General features: G+C 38.2%; 1 protein-coding gene across 1 annotated transcript; it reads right to left on the bottom strand.

Moving 5' to 3' along the window:
- Window positions 1-516: 516 nt before the first annotated feature.
- Window positions 517-13,265, bottom strand: LOC136243436 (uncharacterized). Its single transcript, XM_066034942.1, has 6 exons — window positions 12,955-13,265; window positions 3,498-4,099; window positions 3,394-3,449; window positions 3,057-3,164; window positions 2,434-2,774; window positions 517-1,008 (listed from the first exon to the last, which is right to left on the bottom strand). The coding sequence occupies exons 1-6, from the start codon at window positions 12,991-12,993 to the stop codon at window positions 622-624; spliced, it is 1,533 nt and encodes a 510-aa protein (XP_065891014.1). The 5' UTR covers window positions 12,994-13,265; the 3' UTR covers window positions 517-621.
- Between the last annotated feature and the right edge of the window lie 11,411 nt (window positions 13,266-24,676).

Raw genomic sequence — 24,676 nt, forward strand, 5'->3', positions numbered from 1 at the left:
TTTCTCGCTCTAGATAGATTTACAGTATAGTGATGTGTCCAGTTCAACTTTTATCTGATAATGGAGTTCACCTCAAAAGTACAATTTTTGAAAGATCCTAACATACAGTATAAGCATGGCATAAATAGTTTGTTCTCTGTAGCTGTATAACAAAAGAAAGTATATCATCAAGCCATCATGGTTATGCTCATTTACAAGAATAATTTAACACTCTTCTTCACTTTTAAAGCTTGTATGTGTTTCTTTTAAGTGATAGCATACAAATATTTACAGCTATGTGAATTATATATGGCCTTTCATATGTATAGATAAGCCATTGTTGTGTTCAAGGGTATAAATTGTTTGTGAATTAAATGTATGTATTTCAGTTATGATTTATAATTTCTGCTTAGATGGTGGCCTAAATAGGACAACAGCATAAAATGCATTTTAAAAACAAGCCATGGTAATATAGCTGCACTCATAACACACGTGTACAGTATGTACTACACCTGATTCTGAGTTATTTGGCAATTGATAAAAAATCAAAATGATTGCGTAGTGCATATATGCGTGTATACCAACAAAATTTGTACTGTTTGTGTACTGTCAAAGACAACCAGTAACCATTTAGTCAACTGTCTATGAATACATGCCTTTAGCATGGCACCATGTCATCATCTTCTTCATCAGCTGCTTCACATCATGAGCTTGAACAGCAAATAGCAAATGCACCCATGGGAGTAGTCCGAGCATAATAAAGGCAGTACCATTCAGTTCAGGTTTCAAGTGCTTCTCCACCCTTTGTCTGTACGCTTCACATTCTGCATTTCCACCAAATAAATTGCATTCAAAATACACCAGTAAATCATGGTAAAATCCATCAGCTTCACTAATACCCATGCTGAGGTTCACTAGTGTTATTACTCCAAATGCTATGAAGTAGCTGAGCAATAGTAGTATCTTGATTTCTGGCACAGAAAAGTGAAACTTGCAAAATCCTTTCTCATTTTTTACTAATCCATAAGTCTGTACGAATAGAATAATATCACATATCATACAGCCCAAGAAACTGGCACATCACACCAGTGTGTCATTAACAGGAAATGATAATGCAATTTTCACACATACGTATATCTAGTTTCACACTCCTTTATCCCAATACACGATTTTTACAGTAGATTTGACCACCATGTAAGGCATACCGCATCATCTCACCAACTAAACTTTTGACTTTCTTTTTCCCCTTTCTTTCTTAGTTTTCTCCTTCTTTTGCGTACTTTGCAAAATCACTAAAAACTACAAAAGAACCTTATGATTGTGCTGAAATTTAGCACACATGAAGGCCCCCCAAAAGCAAATGTCATTATTTTCTTGTGAATCAGATAGACATTCCCATGTAGAATTATGACTGATCATTTTTACTTAAAATAGTCAATCATTTTGTTACACCTACAGGGAAAATACCTTAGAAGAATGAGTATTAAATTGATCTGTAGATGGAGTAACCATTTTAGGAATGCCTTCCGGCGAGTTGATGGAAATTAAAAGTTGTAAAAATTGTTATCAATTATAACAAAAACAATGAAATAAACAAATGATTGTGGTTCCTGTACAGAAGAAAAAGATACGTAGGTAAAAAACAAGCCCCAAAAGAAGGCCATAGGACCTTTCAAATACAAAAAAAGTGATATCTATAACAAAATAGCCAGTCTGTGAAAATGTGTGCGCCCTTCGTGATAAAACTATTCCATAATTCATTGTCATTGACATCATTGAAGCCATTTCTTGGCCACCACCTTCAACTTTTTTCACCCTGGAATTATTAGTGTGGCCACAGCCCTTTTCACAATTCAGTTGGCTGTTTTTGAGCAACAAGGAAAGTTTACAATTGAGTAAGGATCATAGGGGAGGTCACCTACATCCACAGCTATACTTGGTGAACATTTAATCCCTTTGCCAGTCATGGCTACCTGATATACATATGGTATAATGATGCTTGTAAGTGTAATTTTTCTAATTAGGGCTGAAACAAATGCTAGAATTTTGGTACTTGGATAGTAAAATTGATACTTGAGTACTCATTAAGATCACATGATCCAGCTCACATGACACAATGAAGGCTGCAGTTTGAATGGCATAATTGTTTTGTCAGGGACACTAACAGCAGTACTTTAACACAGTGTGTGTATCATTGTTGTTACTTTAGAAGCTGTAAACTGTTTAAGGTTAGTACAAATCATGTAAAATAGGTATGACTCTACATGTGACTAGTATTCATAAGTACTTGATCGTTAACTTTAGAGAGTACTCGAATACTAAAAAACCATGATCATTCCAGCCCTACTTCTATTGTTGATGTGCAACAATATCAACTGTAACTTTCACTTTTATTGCAAAAAATTGCACACATGTCTTCATAATTAACAAACGTATATATGCTTAACTCCTTACCTTGTGGATTTTGAATAAACTAAGTACAAACAAGTTAGTTCCAATTACCAAGATAACAGAAAGAGGTAGCACGATTGTGTAAAATACTACTGTCTTAGTTGGTAGAGACAGTAATGGAGGAAACCTTGCAAATCTGTAGTCTGACACTGCCACGTATATAGTAGGAGCCAAGCCACATAGTAGTACAGAGCTGACTACTTCTATCACATGTAGCCTGATTTTCCAATTTTTAACCTCCAAACGTTTTGACCAAAATGGGAATGCAACTCCCATGAAAATGTGAAATAGGTGGAACAGCCAGGTGATGGACATGAAAATTGAAGTAAAGTGGAAAACAAATCCTAGGATACATAGAAATCAATGATTTCATCATCTTTACTTGTACATGTTTAATTAACATGTATCATACTATGCTGCATATGATGAGTAGATAAATGCATTATGTGTGTGCATGCGTGTGTGTGTGTATGTGCATGTGTGTGTGTGTGTGTGTGTGCGTGTGTGTGTGTGTGTGTGTGTGTGTGTGTGTGTGTATGTGTGTGTGTGTGTGATTGAAAATAAATAAGCTATACATTTATGAATGAAACACACCTATTTGCATGCTTATTATCTTACATATATACCTGTTATTTGAGCAAATGCTGTTGGTTGTAACATTGACAAGTACAGTGTCTCATGGCTGCAATATAATTTTTCCTGTCCACCAATGTAAGTGATCACAATAAATATGGCTACACAGACATAATGCACATTCAATCATAATAAAACACATTAAACAATAGTGATGTAAAGCCATATTTTGTGCTCTAATCAGCAATGCTAAGAAGCTATTAACATAAAGTAATTCATTTTCTTTGATTATGCATTAATGTATTCCCAATTTACATGTAGCATGCAGTAAGAATATGGACATAATAATTATTATTTTATATAGCTTTGTGGATATGTATATACTCTTACCTACAAACATCACTGCAGTAGTGGTATACAATACAAGCACTTGGGGAATGACCAGCCTGGAAATGAATATGTGTATTGGTATATACTCAGTGTGCACAACTCACATTTGCTTTCTTCTTTTTATAGCAGCAATAAACATTAGTGTTCCTCCAAAGAGCGCCAATACAGCAGAAAATATTATGACACCTCTTTCAGTCAACTTAATTTGATCAGGATATTGTGAAAAAGTTCCACACAAAGGGATGCAAATACCACAATAGTTTTTAAATTGGTAGTGACATCTCAGAGGTTCTGAATCATTCCTTGTTACAACTGAGCTAGAATCACCTCTACTTTCAATTGCCTCACAAGTTGGCAACAATTCCCCCAACTCTGTAGCCATAGCAATCCTCCACTCATTAGCACACACATCATCACGAATATTAACACACTGTTCTTGAGTTATTAATAGTGGGCTACCATTACGATCACATGGAGGGTAGGCATATTGACAAATAAATGGCTTTACAATAGCAGAACATTCCTCACTGATTAGACCAGAATATTGTTCTAAGAACTCAAAAAATTTTGATAGTTGCTCTTCGTCTGTTATAACATTATTAAACAAGGTGGTTAAAGGCTCACTGGCATCTGGCAGCTGTCTTAGATAGACACTACATTTCCCATCATACTGAGAACAGTTCTCATTGTAGGTTGGCTCATACACCTGTAAACATAATAATTTTATAGAATAATCAACTTAAACATACCATGTCACAAATATTTACATTATGGTTAAAGTACTCCACGTGTGCGTGCATGTGTATGGAAAATACAGAACAAGAGGGGATGTTGGGAGGTAATACTGCACGAGGCAAAGCCAAGTGCTGTATTAGCTTTGAAACACCCCTGAGTGCAGTATTTTTACATGTAAATAGGCAGACTGAGTGCTATAAGTGATATACATCCTGTTCATCTTGCTCAGAACATTAATCTGGAGTATTTGAATTGCTTCAGTGAGTGAGCATTTATATAATCAATAGAACAAGCTGGTAGGTGGCTAGTGTTAGTGTCTGTCTGAATGGAGTTGTTTCCTAATTTTCCTTACATAACTGTACTGTAACATATCTTCTAAATGTCTGTACTGTATTTTCCTAATTATCCATGTAACTGTACTGTACAATTATGTGGGTAATTGGCCATGCATGATCCTCCCACACAAATGCAGTTATTAACTTTAAATCAGAATAACAATTACATAACTATACGTATGAAATCGTGCGCATGACACGACAGATGGTATAATATTGTTATTATATGTGTGACTCATTTATTTAGCACACCCCAGTCCCCATTTACTGGCACTTTATCACGTATGCCACATCTTGACTACATTTCTACAATAAACAGTGTTTCAAGTGTATTACCATGGTGACGTGCATTTCTTGCATCACTTACCTGTATTATATTTAAACTATAGAATTATTTGTCACACTTTTGGTTCTTAGATATAAACTTGGCAATTATGGCAGCTACACAAACTGCATGAAACTGTTGCACAAGTTGAAATTAACACCTTTGCCCTTTAAATGACTTGTTCATAATTTAGCTAGCTACCATGCATGCAACCACCTATAGCAATGTTACATTCTTCACTGCAATTAAACATGATAACTACAATTAAAAGGTGAATGCTATAATAGTTACCCAGTTAAACCCCCCGAATCAGCCTGATGGCTCAAGTTGTATTTACTGCACACACACACAAAAAAACACTGTCGTGCATGACTACAGAAAATAAAGCACAAGGGTAGCTATGTAAACATTGTATATCCACACAATGTTTACATAGTTACCTACGTACATGTTATCTGTGTGGCCATGTTATGTGTGTGGCCATAACATGTTAGTTCTCACATAGCTACACTGTAGTTTGTGATAAAGTTGAGCAAACATTCCATGATACATCTGGCATATATATAAGACCAACAAATTTGTATTACAACTTGTAGAATTCATTGAATGCAGACATGTACAAATACATTCCAAATTAACTTCATAGACTTTAAAAGCATTCTCTAAATAAATAATCAGTCTGTGATACAAAACACTCATAAACAAATCATGCATAATAATATTATTATGGTTGCACACTTTTAAAATAAATACAACATGATAGTTTTAGAATGCTGTGACTGGGCACATGATCACTAGGCAACCGCATCCAATCATTACACCTGGATGGAAATTCTGTACAATTTGTAATTCATATACACGTATATAGAGCCAATGAACCTTATGGTATACTATTTTGTTACGAGTTGTGAAAGTTCAATTTATGTATGCACATATACATGCAAGTAGTTACTGCCGTACAAGCAGAACCAATGCAATGCAGCTATATATGGCCAATAAATCATTTTCCATAATAATATTATCTTTATTAAACACATAATATATATATATATCAAAATTTTAAAGTGACTGAGTATACATAGCTAGCTGTGTAGGCAATTTTAATTCAGATATGGAATGTTATTTTGGGGTTAATGATCACACATTGTGGGATTCTAAACAAACATTAATTTGTTTTTGTACCACACCACATCATTGTACTGTACTATCATAATTACAGGTGCCACAACTAAACTTTTAAATACAGTTTGATTTAAAATAACATTCAGTTTCAGTATAGCATAAATAAACTGTATATGTATGTTACTTTGACCCTTGTGATTGCCTAGTTATCATACATTCTGCATACTTCTACATATGTACGTATACCAACACATTACTGACCACATATCAAAGTATTGTATGCAAGGTATGCTTTGGTCTATATTGAAGTGATGATGCTAAAGCACTTTATGCTCAAATCATACATATAAATAATCTAATCCAAAACAGCCAAGCTGTAAAAGAGAGTGCAGCCCCCAAAAGGCTATAGTGAAAAAAGATGTGAAATCCAAGGTGGCAGCCAAGAAATGGCTGTGATGGTAGGTTATATAATGGTAAAAATTATAACAACGAAAATTCAGGTGAATTTTGTGCCACTTTGTCTTGGCACAAAATTCACCTGAATTGTCGCTATTAACATTTTTACCATTCACCTATCATCACAGCCATTTCTTGGCTGCCATGGATTTCACATCTTTTCTCACCATAGCCTTTTTGGAGGCCGCACTCTTTTTTAACAGCTTGGCTGTTTTGGATTAGATATCACTTCTTTTTGTATTTGTATACCCCAAAATAGGCCGGCTTTGGGGCTTTTTAAATCTATCTTTACCACAGGAAGAAGAAAAAGATTTAATCATAATCATAATCAAGATTTAAAGCACATTTTTAATACTTTAACTATTTTTGATTTTATATACAAATTACATTATTTCCTACAGGATAACTTGTTTGGAGCTGATCTCTGTGACTTGAAATGTAGCTGAACTCTCTACAGGGTGATTTGTTTGTAGCTGAACTATCTGCAGGGTGATTTGTTTGTAGCTGAACTCTCTACAAGGTGATCCTTCTAGCTGATCTCTTTATAGGATGATTTGTTTCTAGCTGAACTCTCTACAGGGTGATTTGTTTGCAGTTGAACTCTCTACATAGTGGTTTTTTTGTAACTGAACTCTCTACAAGGTGACTTCTTCTAGCTGATCTCTCTACAGGGTGATTTGTTTGTAGCTGAACTATCTGCAGGGTGATTTGTTTGTAGCTGAACTCTCTACAAGGTGATCCTTCTGGCTGATTTCTCTACAGGATGACTTGTTTCTAGCTATACTCTCTACAGGGTGATTTGTTTGTAGCTGAAATCTCTATGGGTTTGCAGCTCAACTCTCTACAGGGTGGTTTCTTTGTAGCTGAACTCTCTAAAGGTAACTTCTTCTAGCTGATCTCTCTACAGGGTGATTTGTTTGTAGCTGAACTCTCTACAAGGTGATCCTTCTAGCTGATCTCTCTACAGGATGACTTGTTTCTAGCTGAACGCTCTGCAGGGTGATATGTTCATAGTTGAACTCTCTACAGGGTGATTTGTTTGCAGCTGAACTCTCTACATGACAATTTCTTTGTAGCTGAACTCTCTATAAGATAACTTCTTCTAGCTGATTTCTCTCTACAGGGTGACTTGCTTCTAGCTGATCTCTCTACAGGGTGGTTTGTTTTGTAGCTGAACTCTCCACAGGGTGATTTGTTTGCAGCTTAACTCTCTACATGGTGGTTTCTTTGTAGCTGAACTCTCTACAAGGTGACTTCTTCTAGCTGATCTCTCTACAGGGTGATTTGTTTGTAGCTGAACTCTCTACAGGGTAATCTGTTTGTAGCTGAACTCTCTACAGGGTGATTTGTTTGCAGCTGAACTCTCTACATGATGGTTTCTTTGTAGCTGAACTCTCTACAAGGTAACTTCTTCTAGCTGATCTCTCTACAGGGTAACTTGTTTGTAGCTGAACTATTTGCAGGGAGATTTGTTTGTAGCTGAACTCTCTACAAGGTGATCCTTCTAGCTGATCTCTCTACAGGATGACTTGTTTCTAGCTGAACTCTCTACAGGGTGATCTGTTTGTAGCTGAGCTCTCTACAGGGTGATTTGTTTGCAGCTGAACTCTCTACATGATGGTTTCTTTGTAGCTGAACTCTCTACAAGGTAACTTCTTCTAGCCAATCTCTCTACAGGGTGACTTGTTTGTAGGTGAACTCTCTACAGGGTGACATACCTGTAGCTGAATTGTCTATCAGATTAACTGTTTGTAGCTGAACTCCGTACAGAATAATTTGCAATGTAATATAATTCTAAGTTATAAACGTAACTGAATGCTCTATTAGAGTGACTGTTCTATTAGAGTATCTCGATCTCGCATTTGCTACACGTATATAGTTGCCTTTCGAACAGTGGCTTGTAACCCGATTCTTCTGTACTACTGCAAGGACTTTCTATGATGATTATTCCAGCTACATATCGATTTTCAGCTCATTGCTCTAAGCGGTTTGCCTGGTAGGCGCGAAAACTAAGTCTAATAGTCTTTTTTATTCATAAAAATCGATCGCATAATTGTGACACAGGTTGGGTTTTGTCATGTCTCCATGGTCTTTATCTCGATTCCTTTCAAACCACAAGAAGGCACTCCTACGATGGTTACTCCATCTACATAGCAATTTTCAACTCATTCCTCCAAGGTGTTTACCCTGTGGACGTGACAGAAGTTCGACCTTATTTTACGCAAATAATCGGTCATAACTCCGTGAATGTTCATTTTTTTTTTCCAAATTAATGACATAAGATAAAACAGTACATAATAAACAAAAACAAATTATCTCAGTTACATATGGGCCTCAGCGACCTGCACAGCAATCGGTGCCTCAGCAATGGGACAGCGCAAACTGGACCTGGCACCGCGAATGCACATAATTGCAGACTTCAACAAAGAGAAGCTCAATTTACATGATTATGATTATGATTATGATTAAATACGGGTAAAGGCACAGCCTGCATACCCGATCAATGCAGTAATTATACAAAAATAACTCTTGAATCAATTAAATAACTTATACAAAAATAAATCTTGAATCAATTAAATGACTATCTAATAATGATTTAAAAGTGTTAATCGAAGAACTATTTACAACATAATTAGGCAAACTATTCCAATTGTTGGTGATTCTATTGATAAAGTAATTAGATCTACATAATAGTCTTGAGCGCTCCTTAAACAATTTGAATTGATGCCCCCTGGTAATAGATCTTGAGTACGTATATATATCAGTAAAATTGGTGGTGAAATAATTGTTAAGAATTTTGAAAAGAAATATTAGATCACCTCTCAAACGTCTATAATGAAAAGATGGCAAATCTAGTTGTGTCAACCTCTCTGAGTAAGATTTGTCTTGAAGTTGTGGGATGAGACGAGTAGCCCTTCGTTGTATCTTCTCTACCTTTCTGTTGTCTAGAATATAATGAGGCCCCCAAATAGGATTATTGTATTCCAAGATAGGTCGAACTAATGTATTGAACAGACAAGTTAGCATGGTAGAGTCAAGGTATTCAAATGATTTCTTAATCAAACCAAGTACTCGGTTAGCTTTGGTAGTAACTTGAGTGGTGTGATGGTGGAATTTGAGCTGATCGTCAAAAACAATACCGAGGTCGCTGTGCGTTGCATTGATGTCAATAAATATTCCGTTGAGACAGTAAGGACCATAGTGGTGGGCTGGGCCGAAGTGAAGGTGTTTGCACTTGGAAATATTAAAATTCAAAAGCCACTGTTGTGACCATCTTTGAAGTAAGTTTAAGTCACTCTGTAACGCAGTATAGTCTTCTCTATTTCTAATGACTCGAAAGATTTTTGTATCGTCAGCAAACAATAGCACCGGACTTGATACAATTGATGGTATCTCATTTACAAACATCGTGAATAGTAGGGGACCCAGCACAGAACCCTGGGGGACACCACTAGTAACTGGAATGGTGGAAGATTTATGGCCATTAAGTACAACTTGTTGCACTCTGTTAGATAAAAAACTTTCAATCCATTTTAGCACATTTCCATGAATACCAAACGATGTTAACTTTTGCAATAAACGTCGGTGTGGAACAGTATCGAAGGCTTTTTGGAAATCTAAGTAGATTACGTCAATAGAATAGCCCTCATCAAGATGATGAGTTAAATAATCCAGCATCAGAAGCAATTGAGTGGAACACGATCTTCCTGGTATGAAGCCAAATTGATAGGGAGACAGTAAGTTGTTTGTGGATAGGTGGTTCAGTATATGATCTTTGACAATGGATTCCATTAACTTGCTGAAAATAGAAGTGAGGCTGACTGGTCTATAATTGCAGGCCAGATTCCGTGCACCTTTTTTGTGAATAGGTGTTACATTGGCACACTTCCAATCTGAAGGTAAAGTGCCACTATTTAGCGATTTATTAAACAGGATAGATAATGGTACAGAAATAAATTCACTTACAGATTTGATAATAGTTATAGGCCATCCGTCTGGTCCAGAGGATTTATTACTTTGTAGAGCTATTAGCTTGCTGAAAACAGTTTCAGGAGTGATTTCAATGGAGTCATCAAGGAGAGGGGAACTAGTTGAATCAACTGTTGGAATACTTGTGGTGTCCTCACAGGTAAATACACTAGAAAAGTATTCGTTAAAGTGAGTAGCCATTTCAGTATCGGAATGTATTGCAGAACCATCCGAGGAGACCAACTCGGTAACACCTGGGCGTACTTTTGTCCTTGAGTTAACATATTGCCAGAATGCTTTAGGCCTAGATCTGACACCTTGAGCCAGATTCTTTTCGTAGTCTTTTCTAAGGTTACGAGTCAAGCTTCTAAGCTGATTATTTACTGATTTAAAGTTTGCAAGGTCTATGAGAGAACGGGTCGAGAGGTACTTTTTCCAAAGATGATTCTTTTTCCTTTTCAAACTAAACACTTCAGAGTTACTGTATAGGCTTTTCTTCTCCTTGGGCTTGTAAGTAGGAACACAATTGTCAAGAGCATCCTGAAAGATTGACCTAAATTGCAACCAAGCATCGCTCATATCAAGGGGGTCCAATAAGGATACCCAGTCAACATCACCAAGAGTTTGCTTCATTAGATCAATATTTGCCGCTCTTGTATTATATTTCAAGTTGTCAGTCTTCTTCGGCTCCAAATAGCACAAAAGATCAAACTGTATACAAATGTGGTCGCTATTACCCAAGGGTGGAAGATGCAACAAGTTTGTAACCATATCTCTTCGTTTGTGAATACTAGATCGAGTAGGCTTGGAGAATCACCCTGTCTAATTCTTGTGGGCTTGTTGACATGCTGAAACAAGAATAAATCATCTACTGAGTCGAGAAAAGGTACTATATGAGAATTAGTAGTTGAACCTGAAAGGTCTGACCAAGTAACTTCTTTAAAGTTGAAGTCGCCACATACTAATAAGTGAGAATAGTTATCGAGTTTGGTAAATAAATTACAAAGAGATGAAACACTAGTACTGAGATCACCTGTAGGACTACGATACAGACAGCCAACTAACAGTGAATCAGATCCACAAAGTTGAATTCTAACCCATACTTGATCTTCAAGATCAGGTGAGTGAAAAAATACTTGATGAGCCTGCAGCTTCTCAGAGACAAATATTCCAACTCCGCGTATGTGAGAGGTGACAGGGGTATATGTGTTTGGATCAAAGTTAACGTAAAGAGAATATCCAGGAAGTGCCAGTAGAGCTGAGCTAACAGTAGAATTTGGTGATTTAGGAAGCAATTCGGTAATAATAATTATGTCAGGGGGGTGGCTACCTGTAATTTGAGCTGAAAGAAGATCACGCTTATTTAAAAACTGATCAGCGTTTGTATACAAAGTTCTTAACATTGTATTACCAAGAGTACATAATAAAAATAGGGAGGGAGAGTGTCTAACTAGGACACCTTCAGCCAAAATCACTGCGTATTATAGACAATCCACACATTGGTCGAGCAAAAGCTTTACATTATTCAACACTTATCAACAGCACTCAACACCTATCAACAGATCTCTATCATCAGTAAAAGTGTTAATTTGTTCAAAGATCATTGTCTATTCAATAATACGCAGTGATTTTGTACAGGCTGTATTGGCAGTTAGACACTCTCCCTCCCTATTTTTATTATGTACTCTTGGTATTACTTATCATTACTGAAGAACCAGCAAGACTTCTATCAGGAACAATTAGTAGCCTGCTGAGTGTTGGTGGTTTCAGCAATTATATTTACACGGGGTTGTCTCTGTGAAATAATGCCATTACGAATTATCAGATTAGTTTCTCCATTGGCCTTCCTTTGTTTTAACTCGTCAACAACCCTTTTGTGCTTAGCACGTTCAAGTCTTGTTCTATCAGGGACAAGGTATACTTTGTTGTACTGTTCGTGTCGCTTCAGAAAGTGAGAATGAGAGAGCATGAAAGTCTTGTCGTCAACATCTTCAACAGTCAATAGTAATGGTCTGTGTTTATTAGGGATCTTTGGTCCCAAACGAATAGCCTTGGTTACATCCAGATCCAATTTGAAAACTGTGTCACTTAGGGCCTTAAATGATTGAATATCAACGTTTCAGTCAGTGGACTCCGGGAAATTGTATGCGACAATGTTATTTTTCCTTCGATCTCTATCTGCCATCTCATCTATAATGTCTAGAGCATTACTAGATGGACCAGCTCCTTGAGTGATGGATTGAGCTGGAGCACCAGTGTCCATGTTAACAGCAGACTCAACAAATTTGGAGGATATAGATTGCACTGAGTTGTGTAGTGTTTGTTGTTTGATAGTCAAATCAGCAATTTTCTCACTAAGGTCAGTCAGAGTCTTAGATAAACAATTCTGTTCCGTTGTTGTGCTGGTTTCAGAGCTGTCAGCCGGTGGGAAAAGTGCTTTACTAATTGAACCGAACATAAGCTGCTTGGAGCGCATTTCACACTTATTAAACTTACAGTAGTACATAACATTTTCAACAGTGGATGTTAATTGAGTAAGCAGTTTATATTCGTCTTTACTTAGACCTTCGCAAGATGCGTGCAGCCACGAACAGCACAAATCACATTGAACAGCCTCACTTTTTTTAGTACATTTCTTGCTGCAATGACGGCAAACATCCACGCTCTTACTGGAATCGTCAGGGGAATCCTCTGGTCTCTTTCGTTTGGATGGATTGTTTCCCAGCGATGCCATCCGCTTCAGAGTCTACTTTCAGTTCCAATTGTTGCCAACTGAGGGTGACTAGCAGCTGCGAATATACGCGAACGAGACAACTGTACGTACTGAAAGCAAACAAACCTTCCTTTGTACCGTTATCTACACACTTTTCACCACGGTACCACAGCTTATTTAGGTTGGAGGTGATGAGAGAGAAGTAGGTCATACAGCCTTAGCGCGTCAAAGACTATTTATCAACTCAGCCATCCCATCACTATTCCATAGGAAAGACTACTTTGCACTCAAAAGGTTGGCCAATCTCTTTCATCGGATTCCTACCAACGTTGGTACTGAGATCCGCCTTAATGAGCCCTTTAAGTGTGCCAAATTTCAGTCCGATTGGAGCACGAATTGGTGTTTTATTACGGATTTTGCGAGTGCGCGAAACGAAGAAGAAAATAACGAAGAAATTATAACGAAATTTTGTTCGCTCGTATCTCGGAAATGGCAGGAGCGATTTTCTTCAAATTTAGTATGTAGACTTCCCTAACTGTCCGGCACTTCTGTAGCAAATTTGGTTCCAATCGGATAGGGGATCACAGAGCTACATAAGTGTGAAAGTCACGTTTTCTTTCCGGCTTCCTGTTAATATACTCACGGCCGGCTTCTTGGGCCGCACGACACACTACGGTGTGTCTTGATCTCTATGTGTTTACAGACCCAATATGAGTTTCATTGGTCACCACATCTGGCACATCACATGTGAATATACATGCAAGTTGGTGTATACATACTATGTGGTATGACCGCACACTGTCAACAGTGTATATAGTCAACTGTGTGACTAACACAACATCATATTGTAGCTACCTAGGTAGTGCCTTAGAGCTGATTTGAAATGGAATGGCATTTAGATGTGCATATACAAAGTAGCTTGCAAATAGCATATTATGTACCTATAGCTTATACTGGTAGCTATATGCATGGATGAAACTTGGCCATGGTTAGCAGATCATGCATGTATCATGGTGACTATCCAAGCACTTGCTTGCTGGGAGCAGTTGATGAGGTCACTTCCAAGATCATCTTGTCTTGCATCAATATCAGCACTGGTGGCAGGGGCGGATCCAGAGTTTGGAAAGAGGGGGGGCACCTTTCTGAAAAACAGTTGAAGACCAAAAAAACTTCCTGAAAACCAGTTGAAGACCAAAAAAAAAAAAAAAAAAAAAGGTCACGACAATAATAGCTAGTTATCCTTACCACTATATCACCGTGACGTCTGTTATGTAAAATAAAATCCTATTTATAGCTTCATAGGTAAGCTACACTGCCTCATGAACATTGTGACTGCTTTATTAGAGTAATTGACTGCTCTATTAGAGTATCTCGATCTTGTATGCAATTTCTTGAAGGGGGGTGGGGGCATTTGCCCCAAATGCCCCATCCTGGATCCGCCATTGGGTGGCATATATAAAGATGGGGATAGAAGAGCATCCAATCACAAATAAATGATGCACGTTGCAAAAACCATTTCAGTTTCATGCACTTTCTTCACGTTTCCAGCCATAGTGACATAACCTTGCTGATGACTACATGTTGGCATAGTTCCTTTACCACTTATATGTTGTTGATGCTCACATGCATGGCTACAGCACAAAAATACATTGTTCGTTATCCTGGCATAGAAGACCAACAAATTTGTAATACCAGATCAGTGGCGGATCCAGGGGGGGGCACATCCCCCTCCCTTCATCCCTTTTAAAAAAAAATTGCATACAAGATCGAGATACTCTAATAAAGCAGTCACAGTGTTCATGAGGCAGTGTAGCTTAACTATGAAGCTATGAATAAGGAAGGATCTTTATATACTATATAGTATACACATTTGGTAAAGGACAGCCAGTATTGCTGCAACCTTTTTTTTTGTCTTCAATTTTTTCAGCAAAGTGTACCACCCCTTTCCAAACTCTGGATCCGCCCCTGCAGATTAACAAATTTACAAATTCATTACATACTATATTAAATGCTGCAACTTTAGTAGTAGCAGCCAAGTGAATGTGTGGAGCCACAATTGATTTTGAAAATAATAAGGGCTTAAATGTTGCTTTCGAGCATTGAGTAGTGGTCGAGTTTGAATAGTGGCCACATCGACTTTTTGATAAACATCGCAAGTAATTATGGTATGTAGCTACAGTAACATGTTCTGATAATTATACCAGTGAATAGGATTGTTAATTTAAAGCATTTCAAAATCTAAAATAAACAATCAGTCTGTGATACCCAAACATTTACTTTTCATTAAGTACACAAATCATGTGGTTACACACTTTTACAATAAAGTATAATACAATAGTCTTAAAAGGCTGTGGCACTCACATGAACACAATTAAACCACACCCAATCACAAAATAGATCATGCCTGAATGGAAATACAACCAGTAACACAAGCTTATGAACCTTAAAAACACTGAAAATTTGTATGATGAAGAGACAAATCAACACAACTTTGTGACTAGATTAATTGTTTTTCATATATTTACAGATTTGATTGTGTAGCTAAGCTATAGCTATAGCTAGGGAATTCAGATATGGACTGTTATTTTGGGGTTAATGATCACACATTGTGGGATGATGATTATATCCTGTAGCAAACATTAATTTGTTTTTGTACTGAACCACATTAATGTATTGTCATAATTACAGCCACCACAACTAAACTTTTAAATTACACCACATTTGGTTTAAATAACACAGTATGGTATAAACAAACTGTAAACATTACTTTGTTCTATGGCCATCAAGTTTTCAGTTTCGTTCTACATATACACATACTGTAACACATAATATGTATACCAACACATTACTACTAACCACATCAAAGTATTGCATGCATGGGCTATAGAGAAGTGATGATACTAGCTTAATCACACACATTAATAGCTAAAATAGTAAAATGTCATTGTAGGCCCAACATTGGCCACCACATCATATGGAGTTTACATCAAGTTGGTGTGCATGTGTATTATGTGGAATGACTGTACGTATACCCCGTCAACTGTGTGACCGTGTTGCTATAGCTACCTAGGTAGTGCCTCAGAGATGATTTGAAATGGGATAGGATGTGCATATACGAAGTGGCTCACAACTATCATTCATATGCATATTATAGTTAGGTAGCTTAGCCTATACTTGTAGCTATGGATGAAAGTATTCTCTCTTTACTTTGCTGGAGGACATGCCTCAGGACATGCCATGTCGGCCATGGTGACTATCCAAGCACTTACTTGCTGTGAGCAGTTAATCAGGTCAAGGCCCACTCCAAGATCATCTTGTCTTGCATTAATATCAGCACTGGTGGAATATATAAAGATGGGGATAGAAGAGCATCCGATCACAAATAAAAAGATGCACATCACGAAAACCACTTCAGCTTTCTTCCTTGCTTTCTTCACACTTCCAGCCATAGTGACGTAACCTCGTAAAATGTCTACTCTGCAGCTGATTGCGATTGTTGCTTTATCACACGTTTTAGCAGATTGAGAAAGGTAGGAGCAAAACCAGCTATATAGCTAAAACGTGGTGTCTGTTGTCCAGCAGTCACGTGATTAAATACTTCCGGGACAATTTCCGAAACGATCAATCTTGCAATCCTTGGACCAGTGGTGGAGCCAGGGTCTCCTCCAAGGATTCGATGGAACTCCCTTTGAAAAGCCTGGCTTGCTGATTGATGTAGACTAGTTTCAAGCCAGTTAGAAAATGAAAAAACCAAAAAAAGGTAATCATCAGTTGTGATTACTCAAACCATACAGCGTTGAAACCGGGTCACTACTACTGACCCGGATGACCCACTGACCTGGATTAATTTAAGCCGAGGCGTGCGCTAAGACCTATGCTTTGGCTATATTATAACGTTTTTAACGTTCGATTAACGTATTGAGTATTATTATTATTATTATTATTATTATTACTGTGTAAACCTCACAGAGAGTATATAACACAGATAATGGTACAAATGAGTTCTATAATTACAGAGTGGTAGATGTTGAAACACAACATCAAGCTTGATTTTGTTAATTTTGTTCATCACATGGTTTTACAGGTACATGTTGCTTGGAGTTGGCTGACTTCACTTGTTGCTTTGGAAAGTAGCTGCTTCCCTCAGAATTATCTTACCATGCTTGATTCTATAACGTTTTCCTTCCTTGTTAAGATTTACTACTTCTGCACGAAGTTGTTTGCTCTTTTGTTGTTCTAGTGGAGTCAAGTCAGGTGTGATGAAAATTTTGGTGACATGTGATGGGTGCTCTTTGCTTCTCAGGTTCCATCGATTGTGAAGGATGGTGAGTGTTTCTTCTCTAGAAGAGAGTGATCCTTGATTAGCCTGGGTTTATTACCTTGTTTTCCAATACGTATAGCATTAGTGATAGAAGCTGATACACCAATATACTGGTTGAATAAAGTGGTTAGATTTTGGATGTCTTCTTTTTTCTGGCATGTGCTTCTGTTAAGTTTGATTCAGGAACATTATGTACAATCAGGTTTTGTTTCCTCTTTTTCTTCCAACATGATGTCAGCAGTCATCGAAGCAGTAGATTTGACAGATAAGGAATGTTTGCTGGAGAATCGAGTAGAGAGCTCTTGTTTGGGTGGCTGACTACTTACTGTAGAGACATTATTCAAATCTTCTACATCATGGGAGTTTAATTGGTAGGACAGGTCATTTATTGTCTCAGCTAAACTATCAAACCTGTTGGACAAAGTATCCTGTACGGATTTTAATTTGTTTTCAATAGTAGTACAAGCTTCTTTAGTTTTGTCATAGGTGATAAGAGCAGTAGGAAGTTTATTGATACACTCACAACAAAAAATACAATGTTTTTGGGAAGGTTGCAAAGGTCAACACTTATCCTTGCACAACTTCGGTGCTGATGTCTTTCACACCACACACACTCTAGATAGTCATTGACAATTGGTCTATCACAAGTAATACAAGTATCACAGTCGTTGATTGGTGTGGTTTCAGGTGAAGTCAAGTAGTGCTCGCGGTCGCGCCTGATTCCTCTAATTACTGGCATGGCAACAGCAAAAACTTATCACTTCCTCGTCTCTGGAGTAGAATCGAGTTAAACCATAGGTTATACCAACAAACCAGTCACTTTTTCGGTCAAAGAAGAAAGCGAGTCAGTTGCCAACCACTCCCGTGATCACGTGATCATAGAGTAAACGAGTAGTTATGTGATAACTAAATAAACCGGTAAGTTTATAATTTAAAATCAGTCAATGGGTTTGGTTCCACGTAGCTACAGACAGCAATTGGGTGTGGCTTCGTGTATACCTAGTATTACATTTTCCCGATATATTAAAGTGGGTGTGGCTCACAAAGATTTATTCCGGCCCTAATGGCACCCCCATCTAGTCTCGTGTGACTAGACTGCTTTTTTCCGTATATTGGGTGGGGAAAAAAGGGTCTGGTGCAACTCCAATAGCTGTTTACTTCTGAGCCGTCCCCACATTCCGGGGACGCTAATTGAATAACATTGGTCACAAAGGAGGTGCCATGACGTCAGTAAGTTAACTAGAGATCTGTTTATCCTTTAAACGAATCTTAATTTGCTCCGATGTCTCTTTTATAGCGTCTTGAAAGTTAATCCTCATCGTGTAACAAGACTCACAACCGGAGCAGGAGTGTAGGAATACTTCATAGTTTTACTGACGTCATGGCACCTCCTTTGTGACCAATATTATTCAATTAGCGTCTCCGGAATGTGGGGACGGCTCAGAAGTAAACAGCTATTGGAGTTGCACCAGACCCTTTTTTCCCCATCCAATATACGGAAAAAAAGCGGTCTGGCCACGCGAGACTAACTCCCATCCTCCCCGATCTCTAGCTAGAGGTTAAACTTATCTATAAGACAAAAAGCAGAAGAAAAAAAACAGCTAAGGCCACTCCAATTGGTAATTATGTTTCTGGTCCACCGCCCGCATCCTTTTTTACAGAAAGTGAAATTTCAGGAAAACATGGGGAATATGTCCACATCAGATTTTTGAAAAAGCTGGATTTCAGAAACAAATATTGGGCTGCTACAAACATGCTAAATCTAACTGTTTACGTGTCTTTATGTCTTTTATCAGTGAAAACCTGCAAGAAATGAGCATAGTGCATAGTACAGATCGATATACTCTAATACAACAGTCAAAAAATCACAAAAATACTCTAATTGAGTAGTCACTTCATTATTGCTTTGTTGCTGAATTCCGCCAGCCCGCATCTAAAACTAAACTTCAGATGACCAGAAACATAAAAACAAATTGGAGTGGCCTAAGCCTACAGAGCCTACACAGATAGGGTCCGCAATCCGAAAAATCAACTTTTACAAATCTACCCCCCTACCATTGTGGGATGTTCATTGTAGTACCTCATTGCTAGATCCACCATGAAACCAGAGGCACGATTGTTGTCATCACAGAAATATTGATTTTAGAATTTCGTGAGATGCAAAAATATTTTTAAAATTTCGGACTCTACACAAAGAACAGGATAAAACTTGCTGCTTAGCTAGATATTATCTAGAGTTAATGTAGTTAAAAAGTACGCACAGTAATAAGTAAATGATTCACTGGGTTCCCAGCACAGGGTTGCTTTCTCTCAAAAAGCAGAAAACAAAACACGAATTTTCAAATTCAAACTGCCCTACCTGCCAAGACAAGAAAAGCCAACTCTTCCTCATAGTGATGTGATAAGGTTGGATGCATAGTCTGTCTATGCTGTTAATCTGGAAAGGATCTGAGACTTCTCACCATCTGGGTGAAGAACGTCAAAATTTTCGTGAGTCATTTCAAGGGATTCTCTCAATGGTACCAAAGTGCTTTCCAGTACTTCTGATGCCACACTGGTCACTTAATTTTGTTTAGAATGATGATAAATGATGGTTCAAAACGTTTGGTAGTAGTAGCAGGTGGTGTTTCTGTGATTTCATATGATGCAGTATACCAGCAGCTCACCAGGAGCCGGGCCAGGAGCTCCACCCAGCTCGAATCAAAAATGAAAGATTTTGTGCTTTTTTCGGTTTGTTTTGGGATGTTTTGCAGCATAATAGTGATGTAGGGTGATTTAGTGAAGATTTGAAGCTGCTGTGGAGTGTGAGAGGTGAAGTCAAATTTGAACGATTTTGCTGCCTCCCTTGATACATAGCTTAGAGCAAGGCTTGGAAGCTGTGGATGAAATAATAATGGACAACCGCTGCTACCAAACGTTCAGTGACATCTTTTGCCATAGTTGTAGTCAATAATTGATGATTGTTGTGGCTGCAGAGGCGCTGTAAATGGCTAGAAAGCGCGACACAATTCTTTGATGCTGCAGAAAAATTTGACGCTCGTCACCCAGATGGTGAGAAGTCTCAAATCTTTTCCAAACTAACAGCATAGACAGACTATGCACCCAACCGTATCGAAACACTATGAGGAAGAGTTGGCTTCTCTTGCCCTGGGTGGTAGGGTAGTTTGAATTCGAAACTTTGTATTTCTTTGTCTGATTTTTCAAAGAAAGCAACCCTGTGCCGGGAACCCAGCAAATCAATCACTTAGTTCTGTGCGTACTTTTCAACTACGACAACTCTGGATATGATCTGGCTAAATAGCAAGTTTCATCCGGTCCTTTTTGTGGAGCACGAAATTTTAAAAATAAATTTTGCATCTTGCAAGATACTGAAAACAATATTTCTGTGAAGACAACAATCGTGTCTCCGGTTTCCTGGTGGATCTAGCAATGGGATACTACAATGAACTTCCCACAATGGTAGAGGGATTAATTTGTAGAAGTTGATTTTTCGGATTGCGGACCCTAACACAGATCTACAAAGTACTTATCCTGCTGCAAGACTAGACTATGCCACTCCAAATAAATTCTCTGTTTCCCGTCCACCGCCCGCATCTGGTTACTCTCAGCTCTAAATTATTCTGTTATTCCGTATTCTTCCATTATTTTCCGGTTTTTTTTGCAGATTCAGTAAAAGCTATCTTGAAAACAGTGTCAGCTCACGTGTCAACAGGGGCACAGACTTCACGTTTGTTCTATTTTGCAACTTAAAAAGGAAAGAACAAGCTTAAGCATGCTTTTATGCAGCTTTTTATGGTTTTTCCAGGCAAATAATGGTTTGAAAAGCTGCAAATATTATAATGAAATAATGGAAATGGACCGCCCGCCCGCCCGCCCGCATGCAAATATGTCTGAGTCCAAGACGGGAAACAGAGAATTTATTTGGAGTGGCCCTACCGTAATTTGCGTTTTTTGTTGTTGTAAAATCATTTTCGTATGCAAAATTTGTACGAAAATTTTTATACAAGATCGAACTACTCTAATAGAGCAGTCATTAAAGTAAATCACACGAAAATATTTTGATACGAAATTTTATTACGAAAATTTTTTGTACGAAAATAAAGCAAATTACGGTATATACAACTCGTACAACAACAATCGATCAGTGGGCGTGGCTCCACGTAAGCCTACAGACAGCAACGGATACGGTTTCGTGCTACAGACTGCAGCAACCAATAAATGGGCGTGGCTGAACATATGCTTGTAACGCGATAAGTGAGTGTGGCTCACGAAAGAGCTGCACGACTAGCGTCAATATTATTTAGCCGTTTTCGAAGTGGATATTTAGCCGGTCACCGGTCACGGTGCAAATATTTATTTAGTCGGTCGTTTGTTGGGAAGTGTCACCTATAACTCTAGTATCAAACACACTAGTTGTATGAAGGTAAGTTTTTGGGTGAGTTCGAAGCGAGCTAGTCTCGCGTGGCCAGATCGCTATTTCAGCGCAGGGGCTTATGGATTAGAGATTATAAGCCCCTGCACTGATAGCGGTCTGGCCACGCGAGACTAGAGGCGAGCTAGGGTTGGAGCGAGCGTCCCGGCTAGGGTTGGCCTCGAACTCACCAAAAACTTACCTTCAAACAGGCAGTGAAAGTCATCATTACGTTTAACAGGCAAACGTCAGGTTAGCGTTAGGGTTAGGGTCGGGTTCAGCTTTGGTTTCTTCTTCACTGGTATGGTTACACCATAGATATATAAACCCCATGGTTACACTATATATAGTATTTTACATTTGTAACATTTAAATAGTACAAAAACAAGAGGATTAGCCAGGAAGTACCGTAGTCTGGCGCCGCCCGCCCCTTCGCATAAAGTAAGGGTCTGGTGAAATACAAATACTAAATCATTTCTAGCGCCCAGATTCGGCGCTAGCCAATTAGTGCATGCCAATGACGTTCACACAGAAATCGCCTTGGCAACACAATGCTTTTGTTCGAATTGAAGTGCAATCATCTGACGTAACAAGCATTACGTACGCTGTCTAATTGAATTCCTTTTGAAATGATTAGGTATTTGTATTTCACCAGACCCTTACTTTTTGCGAAGGGGCGGGCGGCGCCAGACTACAAGTACCGGTGGTACAGTGGTAGAGCGTTGGTACTCTAAACCTCAATGTGTTGGTTCGAGTCTAGGTCACGTTTTTTTCTTCATTTCTTTAATTTTTTTGTGTCACGATTTTTTCTAAGTTTTTTTAAAATTGCAATGACCGGTGTCACAGTGATATATGTTTCCCCGGGTAACGTGTTTCCCGCACACATATCTCTAGGGATCCGTGTTTCCCTGCACACATATCACTAGGGATCCGTGTTTCCCACCAAAAGCTGTCAGTGATATGTGTTTCCCGTAGCGATTTTTTAAATATTTCACCGCACACACATATCCCTAGGGATTCCTGTTTCCTCGCACATATTTCACCAGGGATCCGTGTTTCCCACTAAGATATAGCCATCGTGCAGTAGCTCCAAGGTCCTATGGCTAGTTGCAAAGTATGCAAACAGTACGCGATCCAACCATTCAGTAGATATATTGCTAAATAGCTAATAGACACCCATGCATATTGCATGTATATAGCTATAGTTAGCTAACATAGCTACTATATAAGCTAATACAATAATTATACTAGCTAGCTATAATATACTAATAATCAGAACTATAGTCATTCAAATAAACTTTGTTGCTCTTCTCTGGACCTGCTCAATAAGTGTGATGTCCTTGACAGGGGTGGGTCTAGGATTTATAAAAGGGGGGGCTAACTCAAGGTACTAATCTCTTGGGTAGAGGTGTGCGAAATTTTGAAAAATAGATGCTAAAATACTGCAATTTGGAGACATTCCCACATAAAATTCATAATATTTTCTGCCTGTAGATTATATATACTGCCTTTAGATTATAGGTATGGCTCTCTGAAGCATTTTGCTAATGGAAATGTTTGGGTAGGTACAGACAACCAAGTACATGATGCACCCCTCTCACAATTGTGCAACAATGAATAGGTGCATGTTAGAATAATAATGTTGAAAGTGGAAATTTTGAACAATACAAGATTGAATCTGAGAGCATTTTCAATGGAAATTGTGTACCTGAATTAAGTATTGCCATACATATTAACTACACAAGTGGATGAATGAAGTCCTTTAAACAGACCAATGCACTTCATTGTATGTATAGGTGCTGGCAGATTTGGAAAAATTTCATAACAGAACCAACTACATGTTTCCAGTGAATGTTCTATTAGAGTAGTTAGCTGACTGCTCTATTAGAGTATCTCGATCATGTACACCTCCAATGCTGATCCAGGTCCTTGTTACATAATAGCATAAATCCACTGATAATACCTTGTAAAGATGTTTATAAGGTGTATATTTGTATTATTAGTGATCATATAATTATGCTAAAACAAAATTTCATTATAATTCTCAGCATCATATTGATCAAGTAAAACCTAAATATGAAGGGGGGGGGGGGGCTTCAGCCCCCGAAGTCCCCCCCCCCTTGGATCCGCCCCTGCTTGATATGGTTAGGTTTCCAAATCACTGAACAGTATATAACTTGCAATCTCACTAAGGAAATATACAAAGTTCTCTTGGCTGTCACTGTTTGATGCTTGCTAAAGCTGCGATGGAGCAGTCCTAGCATTCTGTAGGTCTTAGGGATTATGTTTTTGTAGCGTTGATCTCAAGATAGATCTGATGATATTATAATCTAATCCAAAACAGCCAAGCTGTAAAAAAAGAGTGCGGCCCTGAGAAAGGCTATGGTGAAAAAAGATGTGAAATCCAAGGTGGCGGCCAAGAAATGGCTGTGATGGTAGGTTAATGGTAAAAATTTTAATAACGACAATTCAAGTGAATTTTGTGCCAAGACCTAGCGGCACCAAATTCACCTGAATTGTTGTTATTAAAATTTTTACCATTAACCTACCATCACAGCCATTTCTTGGCCGCCACCTTGGATTTCACATCTTTTTTCACCATAGCCTTTCTCAGGGCCGCACTCTTTTTTTACAGCTTGGCTGTTTTGGATTAGATTTCACTTCTTTTTGTATTTGTATACCCCAAAGCCGGCCTATGACCGGCTTTAGGGCTTTTTAACCTGTCATTTTTTCTTTACTACAGGAAGAAGAAAAGATGAAGCAGGATGATTTCTTTGTAGCTGACCTCTCTGCAAGGTGATCCTTCTAGCTGATCTCTCTACCGGATGACTTGTTTGTAGCTGAACTCTCTACAGGGTGATTTGTTTGTAGCTGAATTCTCTACAAGGTAATTTCT

This window comes from Dysidea avara, chromosome 13 (assembly GCF_963678975.1).
Source record: "Dysidea avara chromosome 13, odDysAvar1.4, whole genome shotgun sequence".
In the NCBI taxonomy this organism is placed as follows: domain Eukaryota; kingdom Metazoa; phylum Porifera; class Demospongiae; order Dictyoceratida; family Dysideidae; genus Dysidea; species Dysidea avara.